Source organism: Takifugu flavidus, chromosome 4 (genome assembly GCF_003711565.1).
Source record: "Takifugu flavidus isolate HTHZ2018 chromosome 4, ASM371156v2, whole genome shotgun sequence".
Classification (NCBI taxonomy): Eukaryota; Metazoa; Chordata; class Actinopteri; order Tetraodontiformes; family Tetraodontidae; genus Takifugu; species Takifugu flavidus.
Window position 1 is genome coordinate 4,040,123 of NC_079523.1, and position 19,267 is coordinate 4,059,389.

At 50.2% G+C, this 19,267-nt stretch overlaps 1 protein-coding gene across 1 annotated transcript in view; it reads left to right on the forward strand.

The window, feature by feature from the left end:
- LOC130523802 (plexin-A1-like) overlaps positions 1-19,267 on the forward strand; it is a 121,452-nt gene that overhangs the window by 20,839 nt on the left and 81,346 nt on the right. The window contains exons 2-3 of the mRNA XM_057029357.1: positions 3,946-5,380; positions 14,173-14,355. Coding sequence (XP_056885337.1) covers positions 4,199-5,380; positions 14,173-14,355 — 1,365 coding nt within the window. The 5' untranslated portion in view covers positions 3,946-4,198. The remainder of the gene's footprint in view (positions 1-3,945; positions 5,381-14,172; positions 14,356-19,267) is intronic.

A 19,267-nucleotide genomic window follows, 5' to 3' on the forward strand; every position in this document is an offset into this window, starting at 1 on the left:
TTTTGTCAATATCTTATTTCCAGCAACATAGGTGGGGGCGTTTGGATGCAGCGTGGAAATTTCAGTTACCAAGAAAACAGTTTTAGGTGTCGGGTGAGTCTGATTGTGTATTAGACCGTTGCCCCCAACGCATGGCGATGACTTCTGCGTATTTTCATAAATGTAGTATTTAGTTGGGAAAACAGCCTAAAATATCCTAAAATTTCAACACAAATTGCGTGTCACCCCTCCAGCCAGACTTTGTGTGTCTGCTCGGCGAACGCCACGCTTCCCCACACCAAGCCGTGCCCACGCCGGGGCGCGCTGGGGGATGGTAATCCATTCTTCCCATATGCAGATAGTGCCGGTGAGATTAGGCAGACCCTGGGAGAGGATTAAGGCTTCAGGGCTTGGCTCCCCTTCCATCTCCCCCTCCTCTCTACCCCCACCCCTCTACCACCCGCTTCCTGCCGCCTCGCCGTGCTGTTGGAGCCCTTGGACACCCCTCACCCACCTCCCCCTCCTCTCGCGGGCAGAGCTGCAGTCTCTCGAGTGTGCTGGCTGTTGAGTGAAGAGGTGGAGGGCAGATTAAGTTAGAGAACCATTATGGGTTTTTTTCCCCCCAGATGTCTGTTTTGATTTCTGTTATGTAGTGTTATCCCAATCGTGTGTGTGTGTGTGTGTGTGTGTGTGTGTGTGTGTGTGTGTGTGTGTGTGTGCAGATGCAGGTAATGTGTGTTTGTGTATGCAGTTTGTGTTGCACCATATTGCTCCCAGTCACCACCTCGGCTAACTCACGGTCGGGTTTTGGAGTTTGTTTACGAAGATGCTGACGTTCCGTAAACACGGTGTTGGTGAAACCTGGTTTCCACGGTAGCCAGTGTTTGTACAGCATCCACATGTTACATCAACATGGTTAAGAAAGCCTCCGCGCAGGATGTGACTGTGCGGTGAAACCTAAGATTTTCTCATTGTAGATTGTTTATCCCCTTTTCTGAAACTGCTTAAGTGGTTTGGGTGTTGTAAACAAGAATGTTCCCAGTCATTTTGCCTCTTAAAGGTACAGATGGAGCTGTTGATGCGGGTTCTCCTCGGCGGGTTGTTTTCTAGCTCTCTCTCCAGGCACGCGTACGTCGCCGTGGCGCTCTCCCATTTCTCGAAGCCCCCGTCCCACCCGGCATCGCGACCCCTGTCTCAGCTGAGAGCCACGTGTTGTGCCGCAGTTTAAAAGACAGCCAGTATATTGGAGCGCCGCTGCTCTTCGTCCTTCTTAATCACCATCCCTCTCTCCTCCTGCTCTTTCTCCCCTCCAGTGGTGAGTGCTGTAATTGATATGCCACTGGCAATAAATCAGCTGAGCTCGCGGGCTGAGAGCCGACCATTATCTGGACGGGCAGGTTTAGCTTCTTTGGAGGGGATGGCGCAAGAGGGAGAGTTTATCCACCTTAACTGACGAGTCCACCACCTCCTCCTCTTCATCCGCCACCCTGTGTCTGTGGGGAAGCCCTGTTGAGTCAAATAAACTAATGCATATTAAATCCCTCTTGTCTAAGCTTGATGATCTCTTACATTTAGTCCCGTATTTCAAACCCATCAACTGATAGGGTGTCCAGATACCAAATCCAATCAGCTCGGCCCCTCGCAGCTCACCCTCTTAAATCTTCTCCTCTCATGTGGTTTTGTCCTCCACTCCCCTGATATGGCGGCTGCCCTCAAAATCGCAGATTTGCCTCATTCCAAAATGATTGACCTGATATCACTCGATGGTGCTGGATACGGCTAACAGCCTAGCTTCAGTTCAGTGCATCGGACTGTTCCCGGGCTGCGTATCGGGCAGTTGGGACACGCAGATGCTGTCATTTGAGCTCCTCTAAAGCCTCAAATCGAGCCAGAGCTGGTCCGAATGATGAGGAAATCACTGTTTTTCACATATCCCCTGGTCTTTTTTGTCGTGACCTGGCAATGACGAAGCCTTCGCCAAACGTCACCAGATTGGCTCATCGAGAAGGTTGTTTGCTCCATCCCAGCTTTTCCCAGACCTGGCTGGTTTCCAGTCGAGCCACAACTGCCTCAACAGCCTGTTTGCAGCGGCTGAAACCGATTTGCATTTACCGTCTCTTCTAAATAAAGTCTCTTCTAAAGTATCTCAGACGTTCTCAAGGATGCCTGCTTCGACCAGAACACTCACTCATCCCTCTGAGGGTTGTCAGCTCACCGCATTTCCTGACCTCTTTAGCAGCCAGCTGACAGATAACCTTGCTCTTGAGTGGCCAAGCACAGGAAAGAGCGGGACGTAGATAAGGCCAACAAGAAAAAGAAAAGTCCCATTCTTCTTCAGTTCTCTGTCCCCACTTTGATTTTCTTTTAACTCCTCCTTCCTTCCTCCCCCACCCCCCTCCGTCTCCCCATAATGTGTCTCGTATATTCTGATTTGGTCTGGTCGTAAAACTCAATTCGCGAAGGCGCTTTGATCGTCAAGGTGAAATCCAAGTGTCGGGGTCCCTGGATGAATTGCATCCCCTTTTACATAATCGGAATTTACAGGAGAAATAATTTCCTGCTCTTGCAGGGACATGATTGGTCTGTAGCAGCACGTGCCTGGCCAAGCCTCCTCCTCATTATCGTTCACATTGTCATTGGCAGACACCCAACGGGACAATGCCGTCTTCCTCTCCTCTTCTTCTCTTCCAATACCTGTTCTTGACTCAGTCATTCACGATGTATTTGTTCTTTACCAGCTTTTAATTGCACACAAGGAAATAAAGTTGTGCTGATTGAGTTAATGACAAGGAATTATCTTAGGAAGCTTTTGTCAAAGAAAAACGTAGGCGCCACAAAGGTGTGTTAGCATACACACTAGTGGAGTAGCCTGGGCTGTTTGATTCCCGACTGGATCATCTGAGTCATGTTCTTGCCTACTTGGTTAAGCTGCTGTTGTGTGGAAATTATTGGATGGACAGGAAAAACAGGAAGTGCAAGAGCTGCAGTTTTGTCCAGTTCTGCATTCCTGCTCTGGGGTCAGGCTCTGGGCGTCTCCATTGTCACCAGCACAATATAAATAAAGCTAAATTGAATTGATTTCATAATCCTGTTGGCTCCAAATGAAGAAATGCCTTTTTTTCAGTCCCAACCTCTGGATGGCTGGACGCTAGTAACCAAGCAACCTACTTCCTGTTTACACAAGTACACATGACCAGTCTGCACAGAATAGTCCTCTCGTATGCTTTTTAGCCGTGTTGGCGTGTACGTAGACCTCATCTTACAGCCTGTAGATACTCGTAACATGAATGGGTGACATGAATGAAAATTCTCTTGGTATTTGCATACAATCTGAAGTGCGGCCTGAACCGTGAGTCAGAGAAAACCAATAAAAATGTGCTGACTCGGGTGTGTTACGAAATCTGTTAGCGCAAAGTTGAAAAAGAAGCTTGCCTGTCAATTGAAGGCAAAGTATGTAGTGAATAATGTAATCTGGGGGAAGTTGGTGTTTTTGTCAGTCAGCTGTGTTGACACAAGAAGCTAATACCTGTACGCAGTTGCCAGAGCTGCAGGCTGTAATTGCCACGGCTCCTGTATAGCATATGATAATGTTGACACCACCACGGGAACTCTTCTGAAAAGACCCGGCTATAAATCGCTGGCTGTCAGGGTAACGACGCCCACAGGCCCACGCTACTCTTGCCAAGCCGCCACGGTGAAGTTGAAAGTTATGAAAAATTAAAGAGGTTAGTGTAACTCTTTGCAGCGATGACTGGAATTAGCCGGGGCCTTTAATATTCGGCCCACGCTCGAGTTATCTTCTGCTATAATTAAATTCAGACACACACTTGCCTTCCAGACTTGATTTGATATCATTTATTTATCACCGGGGTGAATGTCAGCCTGAATTTCTTTAAAACTATTCTCAGTCTTTTTCTTTTTTTCCCCCCTAAACTCTGACCGTGTATTTTTCTTCGTGTCTTTCAGGGCTCCTGACTCGTGGCCCCGTGGACGATGTTCCTGATGACGGCTTGGAACAAAGAGAATCAAACAGTGGATCAATAGGACTCTTCTTTCCCCTCCTGTCCTCGTCCTTGTCCTTAGACTATTTTCTATTCCTCGACAGGGAAGGAAAAGAGAACCCTGAGCGGGACTTGATAACAGCACTTACGCTCTTTCTCCTGTCTTTGTCCTTTCCCACCCCCGCCCCCCCCAAGACTTGCCTCCAAACAGCCCAGACATGCCTTCCCTCGCGCAGCCGCTGACTGTCCCTGGCAGAGGGAACCTTTTCCTTCTCTTTGGGATCGTGCTGATCGTCACCTTGTCGTCCTCCGAAGGCCAACCCACCCGCTTCAAACGCTTTGCTCCAGCCGAGTGGGGGCTCACACATCTGGCAATCCACAACAAAACCGGAGAGGTCTACGTGGGAGCCGTCAACTGGATTTTTAAGCTATCTAACAACCTGACCAAACTGCGGAGCCACATGACTGGGCCAGTGGTGGACAATGAAAAGTGTTACCCCCCACCGAGTGTCCAGTCTTGTCCTTATGACCTGGCGCAGACCCCCAATGTGAACAAGCTCCTTCTCATAGACTATGCACAGAACCGCCTCATTGCCTGTGGAAGCACCTCACAGGGAATCTGTCAGTTCTTGCGCCTGGACGACCTCTTCAAGCTGGGCGAACCCCACCACCGTAAGGAGCACTACCTCTCCAGCGTGGCGGAGTCGGGGACGATGTCTGGGGTCATCATCAGCTCCCCGCACAGCCCCACCAGCAAGCTGTTCATCGGAACCCCCATCGACGGCAAATCCGAGTACTTCCCCACGCTGTCCAGCCGCAAGCTGATGGAGAACGAAGAAAACGCCGACATGTTCAGCTTTGTCTACCAGGATGAGTTTGTGTCTTCTCAGCTCAAGATCCCCTCAGACACTTTGTCCAAGTTCCCCGCTTTTGACATCTATTATGTCTACAGCTTCAGTAGTGAGCAGTTTGTCTATTACTTAACAATGCAGCTGGACACGCAGCTCACCTCCCCCGACGCCAGCGGGGAGCAGTTCTTCACCTCCAAGATTGTGCGCCTCTGCGTGGACGACCCCAAGTTTTACTCCTATGTGGAGTTCCCTATTGGCTGCACCAAGGACGGGGTAGAGTACCGCCTGGTGCAGGACGCGTTCCTGGCGCGGCCGGGCAGGCAGCTGGCCAGCTCGCTGGGGATCTCGGAGAATGAAGACATCCTCTTTACGATCTTCTCCCAGGGTCAGAAGAATCGGGCCAAACCACCCAAAGAGTCAGCATTGTGCCTGTTCACCCTGAGGAAGATAAAAGAAAAGATCAAAGAGAGAATTCAGTCCTGTTACAAAGGAGACGGGAAGCTCTCTTTACCCTGGCTGCTCAACAAGGAGCTGGCCTGCATCAACTCGGTAAGCTCAAATCGGCTTTTTCAAACCTTCTAAAGAGCCTTTTCTCTATCTACAGACGTTCTTTTTACCACATCAAATACGTTCATTTCCAATTAAAGCAACTGCCTCACTAGCATACATGAGAATAAACACACTCGAGTGCATGTTTGACTGCGCGACACTGACTACTCCACGTATCACGTAGCCACCGGCGTGCTACACGTAGCATTATTAAGTGTGAAAAGGTCTGATTTTTCCTCTCCGACAGTCATCTGATTCACACACGCTCATCTCTTCCTCGTGGTGTTCCGACTCACTCAGAAGGGGAGATAGTTAGCTAGGCCCCCCGGATTTGTGCGATGTCACTGAGGAGTAGTCTCTCACACCCCCTCATCCACAGTAACGTTTGTGGCGCTGCAGTGTGAGGAGCTGGGGGAATCGAATGAGATACTATTGATATTTACCCACTGATCCATGGAACATGGGGCTGCATGCGTTAAAGAGGCCGTTGCTCACTCGCACCTCTTTTCTCTGTATTGTCCCCGGCCTTCTCTCCTCCCTGTCACCCCATTAGTCCACCATCCTCAACCTGCCCCGACCTGAATCCTCCCGTATCTTTGTTCCGTGCACGTAGCGAGCTCCTCTCTGTCGACCATCTGTCTCCGCAGCCTCATCTTCTGCCTCTGCACACTTAAAAATCAACCACCCGCGCCCTCCATGCCGCTCGCTGTTAAAATAGCTTAATTCAGAGACCTCTTCAAGCTAAAGCGCTCCTTTTAAATGTCAGCGTGTTTTCAGACGCACAACACACACACTTGTGCGTGGAACTCCTCCTTAACTGGAGTGCACAGGTGTGTTTTGTGTGGAGGTATAGAATTGATGTGAATGCCCCAGGCTGGATTCTCTTTCACCTCCTTTCTGCCTCCCGTCTGTCGCTCTCTGTGGTTGTAGCCTCTTTCCTGTCGGGTGGTTCTCTTCATTCACGGTCTTTTTTGTGCCCCCTTTCTCGAGCCCCATCAGCCCGACAATAGCTCTGAGGACAGAACAGGCAGACGCTCTCATTTGTTTCAATTAGACGTCAGCACCGGTGCAGCAGGAACTCCTGGGCAGTGTTCAGATAAATGTTTAGAGCAGGTCAAAAATGGCTTGTATTGGGAAATCAATCTAATCTTCCCTCGTGAATAATTAATAAAATGCCAAATAAGAAAATAGCCAATAACGCGATGCTGGTGGAACGTATGCTGCAGCAAGATACGGAAAATTCGATCAAGAATGCAATTCGGAACAAAAGGGAGACTTACGAGCTGAAGTGCGATACTATCTTGTAATTTACGTCGGCAAGCCAATCAAACACGCGCGTACAAGTGCCGCGACACCGCCCGGCAGGCTCAGCGCATTGTGCTGATACGCTTCCCACCTCATCAGCATTTAGCTGGAGGAGAAAATTATTGCTATCATGGTAATTCTCAGGAGATCGATTCTCCGAGCTCAGTGGAGTCTAAGCGCTGTGCTTTGTGTTGTCTTTTGATAAGACTCCAAACTAGACATATTGGTTTTCACCCGCCCTTCCCCCCCGCCCCCCCCTCCCTCCTGGCTTTGGAGCTCGTAGACCTGTTTGCTTGTTGCGGCGGCACAATCACACCTAACTCCAGTTAAAGGTCATCTTCATTAGGAACCCTCACGAGGACGCCTCCAGAATGAAGCTGGCATTCATTTTGATATTTGCTCCCCCCCCCGCTGCTTCATCAGGTCCGTTTCTATGGTTACGGGAGTCTTGATGAGGACTGTTGTAAATTATGACTGCTTTCATAAATAAATCCAAATCAATCTCCAAAGTGCCAGCAATGATGATATAATAGCCAGGAGAGGGATTGATCGGCTGACCCAGCGACAGCAGTAACCTGCACCGTCCGACCCCGGGGGGGTTACTGACGTCAGCCCAACCGTGACCCGGCGTCAGCAGCCCAATACTGACCTCGACCCTGGCCAGCGACACAAGTGACCTATCATCTGACCTCAGATCAGGACCTATTGGTGTCCAGTGTGAGACCTGGTGCGGCTAACGTGCGAAGGTGTCAGCTGACTGGAGCTAAAGGAGCTCTGATGGATTCACCTGTCAGCAGTTTCTAGAAGAGCAGCTTCATAAGTTCTGAAACAATAACTACAACCTGTGATCAGACGGCAGCCGATATAACGTGACTCACATCGAGTTACAGGTGAGATTTCAATGAAATATATACATTTGTAATCCATCAATCTCCCGTTCCGCTCTGCCATTGGAGAACCCCCCCCCCCCCCCACACACACACACACACACACACACACACACACCTCAGGCACACCCCCCTCCCCCCCAGCATTCCTGAACTGCGTGTGACTGTGGGAAAGCTGTGCGTCGTGGGAGAAGGTGAACATGTTTCAGGCGACCCTGCCACAGAGTGGTGGACAGCTGTTAGCCGTGCAGCCATGATGGATGGCCAGGTCAGAACCCCCCCCCCCCCCCGTCCCCGTCCCCGTCCCCCCCGGTGATTAGGATGGTGTGTTTATGAACACTCCGAGATAGGAGGTGGTGAGATTCCCTACGTACGTGCACCAGTCCTCTTACTGGGTTATATTTGTCTGCTGCATGTCTGTTTTTGTCCCTGAGCACTCCCTGTGAACCTTGACCTCCGCTCCGGCCTGAGAGCGAATCAATACTGACATTTCCAGAGAAAGGTGCCACGTGGGTGGGTGGGGGGGTGGGGGGGTGGGGGCGGGACACGAAGAGTCGGCGAACGCTTAAATGAGACGGAAGAAAACAAAAGGTGAATGATCTGGGCAGGTGGAAAATTGAGCACGTCACAAGGTTCTCAGACTGCAATTGCTCAATGTCGCAGTAACAAAGCCCCCCCGCCCCCCCCAACCCCCCCGCCCGCACCTCCTGTTTTATTCATGCAGAAAAATACACCAGCAGTCAGACTTATGAAGCTGCTCCAGTTCATCAACCTGCCTGTTGGTCTCTGTTTGGGGCTCTGGATGCAACTCGGTTGCCTTGATTTTGCCCCCTGATGGCGGGCGGCGTCCGTGCCCCCCCCGCCCAGGACGCCTGGTTTGTGCTCAACACGAAGGAAGAGGTGGACAGAGCAGAGGAAGATGGACGGTGGGCAACAGAGGGTTTGAGGGACAGAGCTGTGCACAGACGACGAGGAGGGGAGTCTGAGAGGAAGAGTGAGCGCCGCCTCGCCGCCGTCGGCAGTGACGACAGGAGGGAAAAACTGGGTGACAAGATGAGGAAGAGGGTGAGGGAACGCCAGCTGCCGCACCAGGCGCCGCCCGGCCGCGGCCTCCTCAGACGCCTGCCTCGCCGTCACGTGGGCCCCCTCAGTGGCGATCTGGCTCCGTGTGTTGGTCTACGGCGGCGGCGGCGTCCGTGGAACACGACTGAACTCACGTCTGTTGTCAGTTAACTCCGCCAGCAGCCACACGACGCCCCCCCCCCCCCCAATACTTCACTACCATTTGAATAATGATGAATCTTATTACTCAGAATGGCATCATCACAGGGGAGGGGTTTATGGAGCAGGTCAGCTGACCTGGCTGGACGAACGCCACACTGATGTTATATTTAAATTAATGTAAATTTAGGGTTGCTGCTAAAATTCCTCACATTGTGGCCAGATCAAAGCACCAAAAGCCCGATTTATTGGTCGGTTTCTTTTCCTTTCTCTGACTTTCCTCCCCCCGGGACACCTCGTGGTCGGCGCTCCGTGACGCTCCCGCCGGTTCTCGACACTCATCGACACATCGAGCTTCTTTGTCTGGATCACCTGATGGATGATGCGGCGTTGAACTTTGTTATCGGCCGGCCCATCAATCAAACGAAGAATCATTTCTGTAAAAATCCAAACGCTGTCACGTGCGGCGCGGCGCTCACACGGCGGCGGCGGCCTCATCGCCAAAACAATTTCTTTGATTTTACGGGGGAAAAAAGCATTTGCATTTAAACCCAAATCGTGGTGAAAAAAAAAGTTTATTCGAGGAAAACAATATGAAAGAAAGGCCCAGCGCCGCTTCCTGAACTGGAAAACCTTGTCTTTAGAGCGCCCCCTAGCTGAGGCGGAGTCCTTAAACACAAACATCTGTCGTGGGACATGTGGCAACTAATGCGTTGGCGTGATTAGATCTGATGGAGCCAGAGTTAATTGTTTAGCTAAACGGGTTAGTTGAGTTGTTATTGGTCCTCGTGGCTCATCTTTCCCTTTATATCAAAGACTGCCTTCACGTGCGCACAAGATGCTGCCTTTATTACATCGCTGCGCTTGTTAGCACGCGTGCTAACGGAGCCCCGCCCACTCCGCTCGAGTGCGGCTCTCATCCTATTATTAAAAGACAATAGAGAACCTTTTAGGCACGACCCCATGCAGACTGCGTGAGCTGCTTAATTCCGTCTCTCTCCTCCTGACCTTTATGTCTCTCTCCGAGGAGTGTTTAGCTCCACAAATCCCCATCTCCAGCTCCACACTAATGATACTAATTGTCAGTGTAATTATGTATTGATCTGTGCTGTGTGTGTGTGGGTGGTGTGTGTTGCATACATCATTATCAGGAGTAATCAACAGATGCGGAGCTGCCTTTGCACTTTGTGCTCATGTGTTTGGCTTTTTAGCTTTTGTTTGCAGCGGCGTCGTTTCAGATTTCCCTGAAAATTCATCCTGGTTTCAGCTTCTTTTGACCACGAGTGCTCGATATTGATCTGGGTGTCCCCCCTCCGCCCGTAATGTCCCCCCTCCACCCGTCACGTCCCCCATCCGCCCGTCATGCTCCTCCTCCGCCCGTCACGTCCCCGTCCCCCCTCCACCCGTCACGCCCCCCATCCACCCGTCACGTCCCCCCTCCGCCCGTTACGTCCCCCCTCCGCCCGTCGCGTCCCCCCTCCGCCCGTCACGCCCCCCCTCCGCCCGTCACGTCCCCCCTCCACCCGTCACGCCCCCCCTCCACCCGTCACTCTCTGTCGGAGTACAGTCCAAAGTCAAGGTGACAGCTTTGGGAAGCGTTTCTGAGCCGATACCAGTTCCTGGAGGCCCCGTCCCTCCGCCTGCAGGGCCTCATCGCAGAGCCGAGCCCACGCGACCCATAAATATGGAGCAGGTGCAGTTTATTAAATTATTGATCAGGGACGTGTTTAGGGAAGAGCTCAAGCAGCTCGGGAGCAGATCAGGGACGGCGACGCGGCCTCGTTTGCTGTCCGAGCCTGGATCTCTTGGACCCGTTGTTCCCTTCCTTTGAATGGTGTCATGTGAGGGCAGCGATGAGCCAGTAACATTTGATTTAACGCCGCGTGTTTGTTTTATATTCTCGTCCCACACGCTCCTGGCCTGTCAATCAGCCGCTCTCCCGACGGCCTTCGGCTTCTTTATTAGCTTAAAGGTGTAACGACCCGACGCCGCCCGGCCGATCCAACATCGATCAGTAATATTGATTTTTCCGGACCTGTTTTGAAGATTTCTGCATGTTTGCGAAGTCTTGCAGTAACGTTAAGATTTGTGTGTAATATGTGAGACACACACACACACACACACACACACACACACACCACACACACACACACACACCGATGTGGTGTGTGAGTTGGTTTAGTGACATGGTGAATACTTATGAGCAGAGTTTTGACTGACTTTTCTCCCAAAGGGCAGCATTTGCTGGGGGGTGGGGGTGGGGGGGGTCACACGTGCGTGCTGTACCTGCGCCACTCACCTGCAGCTGAACCTGTCACTGTTTTCCTTTCACTCAAACATCCCTGAATAAGCGGCAGCAGTGTTCCCAGTCACCAGCGCCGGGCCTGTTCCTGCACGCCAGCCAGCCCAGAGTGTTTCCATATGTTTTCCTCTGAATGGAGCTCACTATCGACAGGCTCCATTTGAGGCCGGCGTCACGTGTGTCCCCCCCCCCCCAGTAATGTGTAACGCAGCGAAGCGTTTCCCTTCCAGTGTTAAGTGTGTGCGTGCAGGTTTGGCGCAGCGAGGACGGCTGCATTTCATCAGGTTGCGGGTGAAGCCGCTCCGCTCTGAGATGGTCCACAGTTGTGGATCACATGACCTCCAGCCCTTTCTAGAAACCACTTAGCCTTTATAGACGAGAGGGCCCTCATATTTTACACCACCATTTCTGGGTTTCATATACAGTATATTTCCTGTGACCTTGAATATCAGTTGACTGTACCACACACACACACACACACACACACACACACGTGCACACGCGCCAGAATTACAATAGCTCTCATGCAGCCTCCATATTGACAGTTTTGGAGCTGCCATTAAAGACCACGGCTTAGGAGATTTGCATATTCTCCGTTCGGGTCTCTAGCAGAGCTTACGCGGTTTGTCCGTATTGATCTACATCCTGTCATTCATTTGGCTCTTGATTGACTTTCTCGAGTGTTAATTAAAGAGTTTATGTAATTATAATCTAAACCTGAACAGATCCGAGTTGTTACCTTGCAGTGAGGGGGAGGAAAAGGCTTCAGAGGTTTCTAAAAGATGTATTTTCTCCTTGATTGGAGTGAATTTTTTACGCAACAAATGGTGCCATCTTTGTGAAATAAGTAGATTTAAATGCGATATGGGGTGGCTGCGGGAAATAAAGCAACATTATCTCCTGTTTGGGACTGACTCCGGGCCTCCTTGAACTGCGTATGTGATAATTCATTCGGCACCACATACTGTTCTCATCCTGAGAAAATCAAAACAAGAAACCTTCTCTTCTGCATTTGTAAAGCCCCGCAGCCAAAGTCAGTGGAAGGTTGTTGGCTTAACTCATTCATCCCCGCTGGAGTTCCGCGTCTTTGAAAACACTGCACAACGCTAAGTATGGTCTCCAGCCAATAGCCCTTCAGAGATCAGAGGGGGAATATATTTCCTACAACAGAATATGAGCTCCGATTCACGTGGGAATCTTTTAGTGGCTTAAATTGCTGAAGCCGCATCAGGATGAAATGCATTCCAACCGCAGTGAGAACACCTTTAATTCTGTGCTGATCTGTGCTGTCTAGACCTCTGCGGACGCGCAGGAATGTCATAGTACCTTTACCCCCCGCGTGCTCCTATTTTATAAAGGCTACTGTAAGCATGCTAGCGAGTTCAGACGTGTTTGTGTTAGCCTTTACTGTCTCCAGGGGCCTCCGTCGACTGTATTTCCATCTGTTGGTTTCCTCCATAGAAGATGGATTAACCCTTTTAACTCATTTCCCTTTGGGTTTCACAGCATACGAGTGTGTGTGTGTGTGTGTGTGTGTGTTTTGGGGCCAACCCTGGTGCAGATAGATGGATTTCGCTCCCACGACTATGGTTTAAAATAGTTGCCCCGAGTTGTATGTCACATGAAGACAATATGGGGCTGTTTTGTTGCTTGTTGCCAGGCGCGTGTGTGCACGGAGAATAGCTGACCCCTGGGTTGAACGTGCGCGTTGATGAGTGTCCTCCCAATTGTTGGAATATGTCTTCAGCTGCCTCCGTTACAAGCTAAGATATCGCCCCTGGTCGTTAGCGATCACAGGAGAAAGTTGTTTCAGGTAATAGCTTTGTGTTAGAGACACACACACACACACACACACACACACACACACACACACACACACCACACACACACACACACACACAAAAATGAAATCTTATCTGATTTTCTCAACTTTCACTTCTTTTTGTTGACTCACTACGTGCAGCAGCTAATAGGACCGGAACACTAAAGTCATTGTTTGGATCTTCAGGGCTTCACCTTCATGTTTCCGGTTTTAGAGACACAGTAAAATGTGCAAATCTGTTGGCTTCATTAGACGTGTGAGTTCATATCAGAGATTTATGCCATGTGTCCTCATTTGGTCATTTCTGAGTAGAGGAATCAGGGTGCTGATTTTTGGAGCTTGTATGATTTTTTTATGTATAGCAATATATGGGGTGCCTTAAATCGACTTATACAATCGGTTAAAATGATTTCAGGGCCTCCTGACGTTGATGAAACAGGAAGTGACGCAGCTGATGTCACATCCTACGGCGTGTGTGCAGCCTCGCGGTGATGGGCCGGTTACTATAGCAGCCAGGAGGAGAGAGGAGAAAGCAGAAGAATGTAGAGTAGCAGGTTATTGACACCCGCTGAGCTGCAGGCAGGTCTGGTAGATCATCCGAGGGGGGGTTAGCGAGGGAGGTGCTATCTAATTCTCCTCTGTGGATCAATCAGATGATGTAGTGATAAGACTGTGGATTACACCCCTATTTACACACTCTGTGTGTGTGTGTGTGTGTGTGTGTTGTGTGTGTGTGTGTGTGTGTGAGAGACACTCGGCCACTGCCGCCATTCAAATATTTCAGTTTTTCATGTAGCAGGTCACAGATCTCGCACGTTTCTTCTTTACTTGTGCGTCTGGCTGACGCAGGAACAGATGTTAACGCCTTTATTTTAGCAAACGCTGCACAATAAAGTTGATTTTTTTATTTTTTGCATGTGTTGATTCGGTTGGGAAGAAAAGAGGGAGTGTGATTCTGAAGGGAGTGGAAATTGGGACATTTGTTGCGTGTTTAAGCAGTTGAGGACCGACCCTGCAGTGGTAGTTCTATCCTTGTGAGGACTCTCAGCTTCTAACCTTCGAACCAAGACTGAACCTTCAAACATTGTGAGGACCAGGCAGAATGTCCACCTCTTTCCTTTCAAATGCATGTTTTGGACCTCAGTACCAGAACACACGCTCTCAGAGGGAGCGTTGAGCAGAATAAAACTCTCAGGTGAATTTTTGGACTCCGTTGTTTGGCGTCTCATCCCTTTTTGTCTGCTCCTCCCTCCAGCCGCTGCAGATCGACGACAACTTCTGCGGCCAGGACTTCAACCAGCCTCTGGGGGGCACCAGCACCATCGAGGGAATCCCGCTCTTCATCGACAAAGACGACGGCATGACCTCGGTGGCGGCGTACGACTACCGCAGCAACACGGTGGCTTTCGTGGGGACGCGCAACGGCAAACTGAAGAAGGTAAGCGCTTCCATCCGGACGTTTTTGGCTTTTTTTCCCCTTTTATTTCCCCTTTGTTTTTCAGTTGCTCCGCTTTTCCCAGGGACGCTCTTGCAGTCAGTGGCGGCGTCTTGTTTCTAAGTTTACGCAAGTCCCGCCTCGTACGGAGATTAAATGCAGCGGAGTCCATTTTTCTCTCACCGGCAGCCCTTCAAGTAGCTCTTTAAAACCTGCGCATTTAACAAGCAATTTAAAAGCTGTCCGTGGGCAGTCGGGCGCTGATTGTCATGGTGGTCACGTCAGACATAAAACCTTACTGCTGTGTTTCCAGTGTGATATACCTCCTCCCCTCCCACTTAAAGGCATCGCCTTCAATCAGTCCAGCGGCGGTGACTGGGGGAAGCTGCTCCGTATTCATCAGCATCCGCGCGAGCGTTCCCGGAGACGCCGCCCTGACGCTCCGGTTGCTGTTGAGTTCCCACGTGCAGCCTGATGTGTTCCGTTGGTCTCCGGCTCGTATTTGTTTGTGTCACTGAGTCTAGTCTTTGGAGGACAAAGCCCTCGGGATAAATAGTAGCTCATTAGAATTCACTCCGGTTTCCCCCTGCAATGCTCAAGACCTGTCATCCATTCAATTTTATGAATATATAATCAGCCTGTGTGTTTGTGCGCCTTTAAAGTGCGCTTGTGTATGCACGCCGCATCCGCGTGTTTGTCACTTAAAGTACACATAATAATGCTTGTGCTTGTGATGTCATTGATTTGTGTGTGTGCACGTGTGGTTGTAAGGAAGTGAGGGACAACAATACAATGTTAGCTAAGATTCAGCTCTGTGCATTTGTCAAAGTGACACCGCTGGCAGCGGTCGCTTTATTTATTTAGCTGTCAGCGCTTAGCGACGCTAGCATCGCTAGCGCCGGGAGGGAAGGTTATTGATGTTTGTATTTGTGATTGTCCTTTTTTTTTGCCGCCGCTTCTGATGGAAAACTGCCGCCATCAGAGTGAAATTTGGAAGGTCTAAGCAGAAGGATCCCGATACGCAGGGTTTGTTTTTGTCATGATGCTAATTTACTTTAGCATGTTAGAGAAGGAAAACAGATGTGTGATTGGTGTGAGAGTCATTCCTGAGACCACTTAGCGATGCTTTCCTCCGGTGGAAGCTGTGCTCCAAGGTTTTTTCTCACGTCGGATGACCTCGAGCAAGTGTGGATGTTTATGCTGGCCCCCCCGGCTGCTGAGTAATTGCAAAGACAGACAAAATAAGGTCATAATAAAATGTGAAATGGGTAAATACACAATCAGACGACAGGGCCCCACTATTAAGCTGTTTCTGTGGGTGTTTCCATGGGCCATTTTGTTTGCGCAACCATATCCTGAGTGAGCTAGCATGTTTAACTCATTATCAAGTTGTTTTTTTTTACTACATCTGCATTAGTGGGACTGCGTTCAACCCATGATGAGGACAAGATGGAGCACATTCCTGTTCTTTGAAAGTTCCTCTGGATTGCATTAGTGATTAATGCTGTTTATGCAGCCAAGCCTGTGTAAGGGGAACAGAGAGATAAAGAAAGAACATTTGTAGGAGAGATCGTGTCGCGTAAGAGAAAGCAGCATCACATTGATTTATTCATATATTTTCAAAGGAAGAGGGGAGGTAGACAGAATTTGAGAAGGCCAATCCTGATGGAGGACCTTCAGGTGATGAAAGGAACATGTTTCCGAGGGGGTCATCTGTTTGGACTCGAAGATCTTTGATATCCTGTGTTATCTCCACATTCTACTTTTAATCAACTGTGCAGCTCGAGGTTGCGCAGAGCGGCACAGCGGCTCACAAACGCCGTGTTTAATGCACTAATGAAGCCCCCCCGTGCTCTCTCGCACACACACACACTTGCACACACACATAAATGCACACAGGAAGCTTTTATTAATGAGTCCTGCACTAATGGGACAAAGATGGGGGAAGATAAGAGGGAAGGGAGTGATAGAATGATGAATTTGAGAGAAAGTAGAGAAGAGGAAGACGTGATGAAGAGAGGTAAAGTCAGGTAATGTGTTGTTCACTAATTTTAATGATCACCTCCATCCCTTAATCAGTCAGCAGCACGTCTCTCTCTTACTGTCTTGTCCTGCTCTAAACCAGCTGAGCACTTGAAGGCACCGTGGGGCATTGACAAGGCAGGAACATTCATCCAGACCCACACACACACTCACACACACTCTGGACGGTCTCAGTAGATGACTCCGGGCCCTCAGACAAAAGAGCGGATCCCGGTCGATAATCCAATACCTATTGTAGGTTCTGTTTCAGATGGCGCACACACCCGGACACACAGACACTTGTTAGGATTCCTCAGCTGCGCCCTCCTTTGGGGGCCGATCTCAGCCATCTGCTGTGCGTCCGTGGCCAGTGTGCCAGGTGGTAGGAGCCCCCCAGCACCCGGTGTGTCCCCATTGTGGCCGTGCCAACCTCAGGTGGGGGCGCAGGAGCCCATTCATCTGAGGGTTGGGGGGGGGGGTAGTCACTGAAGCAGGAACACATTTTAGAGAGTTTGGTTTTAATTTTTAACAAATCTTTTGCTTGAAGAAAAAGAAAAAAAGAAAATGAGTCAGCAGAGACGCTTCTGATTCATTTAACTCTGATTCACTCATCTGTCCGTCTGAAATCCTCCACGTTGATCAGTTATCTCCCATTAAAGGACTCAGTGAGACTATTCAATCAGGAAATGATCAGATGATTTACAGTGTGTGTGTGTGTGTGTGTGTGAGAGAGTGTGAGTGTGTGTCTGAGTGTGTGTGTGTGTGTGTGTGTGTGTGTGGTGTGTGTGTGTGTGTGTGGTGTGTGTGTGTTGTGTCATCATTTGGATCAGCCAGCACAGCCACGAGTTGTTTGACCGCGTCGGCAGCACAGAGGCTGGCTTTGTGCGAGACTTCAGAACCCCTCGGTCATTAGTTCACACTGAATTCAGCAACACACACACACACACACACGTGTAACAGAACCAGGAACTGATGAGGGGACAGGAAGCAGAGAGGAAGAGACTGATTAAAAGACTCTGAAGCTGTGCAGGAAATCTGAGCTCCGCTCTCTCGCTCCCACTTTTCCAGCTAATTCCGCTGGTTTCCAGGCCGCGCCGCTCCTCACTCTTATCCCGACGCTCTGAAATTAACAGTAAAACGTGCGATTTCCTCCTCTGGCTTCTTTTGTCTTTGCCAGTGTTTAAATAGCATTTTTCAACCCCCTCCAGCTCAGCGCACGTGACGGCCGCCCTCTCTCCCAGCCTCACTGTTGATGGGGTCTACGTGCACGCTCACCTGCAGTGCTCCCACCTGTTGGTGGGCGGACACGCTCCCAAAGCAACACACTCCACACAAGAAGCATCCGTGATGCGTCTCGGCTAAAACAGCAGCAGCGCCGGAGCGCAGCATGAATTAGTTAAAGGAATAATGTGTCTCCTCTTCTCATCACCTCTCCGCGTCGGCGCCGTCTCATTCTCGCCGTTTCATCTGCTGCTCACATATTCTCTTTCCGCTCCTCGTCTCCGTCTCCATCTGTGATCAAAGATCCCTCTCCCCGATAATGGCTGAGCGGCGCGCGGGCGCCCGCACCCAGTCGAGGTGTCGCCGTTACTATTTTTCTCTAATCATTTCCTCTCATTAAAGGGAAGCGGCGCGGAGGCAGACAGTCGTTAAGACGTCTCGCTAATTGTAGCGAGGCAACTTTATAAGAGTTCACACACAAACAAGCTTTTGGATTAGTCTCATTGAACCTTCCAAAGCCTCATTTACAGTAATAATCCATATTTCTACCTCGCTCTCCCGCGCTGGTGACATTAAGGGCCACCGCTCTTTGCTCTAAGTTGATTATACTGGGAAATCTTATTAAATATCATAAATTCTCCACCAAATGGCAGCCTTTTAACACTGCTCAAAGCTAATCATCTGTGAAGTGTAGAATAAGTTACAGTGAGCTTCCATGTTATCTAATGCCATTAAACGGGAACGCTCCGGTCCTCCATAATCTCGCCGCTAATGCACTGAGCCCGGACGACCGGCGCGATTGTGTCATTTACCGCCGCCGCACCGCCGTCCCAGTTCAGAGCTGGAGGGGGTTAATGAGACAAAGTGAGGGGTAGATGATCGAGCCGGAGAAAACCGGGAGGAAAGGAGAGGAAAGGGAAAAATAGCGAGGCGAGAATGAATAATAAATGCTCAAATCCCTTTTTAAGGGAAGATTAGAGGAGTCTCGCTGTAAGCAGGGCCGCTCGCACGAGGCGTGCGTGAGCATCTGAGCGAGACCAGCCTTGTTTCTAGGTCATTCCTCAGTCTTCAAAGCCCCCCCCATGTTATACACACAGCATAAACTTTTTCCCTTCTTTTAGACCGCGGCTAAATTGAGCCAAAATCTTTATGGAGGAATGTGGACTTTAAGAACAGATTTGGACAAATTGGTGTTGGTGTAGACACGGGGCAATATTTGTGCCCGCAGAGAGGGCGGCGCCGTCCAAGCCGGCGCCTACTGCCAACGGCACACCTGCTAAATGCTGCCGTGCCAAGGCTCCACGGGGGGAGCGCTTTTGGCAACACACGCGCACACACACACACACACACACACACACACACAGTAAAAGATGTCATATCTCAAGTTAACAAGCCAGAATGAGCACAGCCACGCAGGTATATAAAACCGGACACACGGGGTTACGTTGGACGGCGGCACCGTGTCTGGAGGGCTTGGTTTGAGTGACGCCGCAGGCTTCAAACACCTTTGGCTCATCGAGACTGCACACACACACACATACACACACACTACATGTATTGTCCCAAATGCTCTTTCCTTGCAATTAAGCCCAGCAGCCTCTCGTATTGGCTGTGCAGAAGCTTCTGATGGCGGTCGCAGCCCGCCGATGCTGCGGGTCCCCGTAGCCATGAA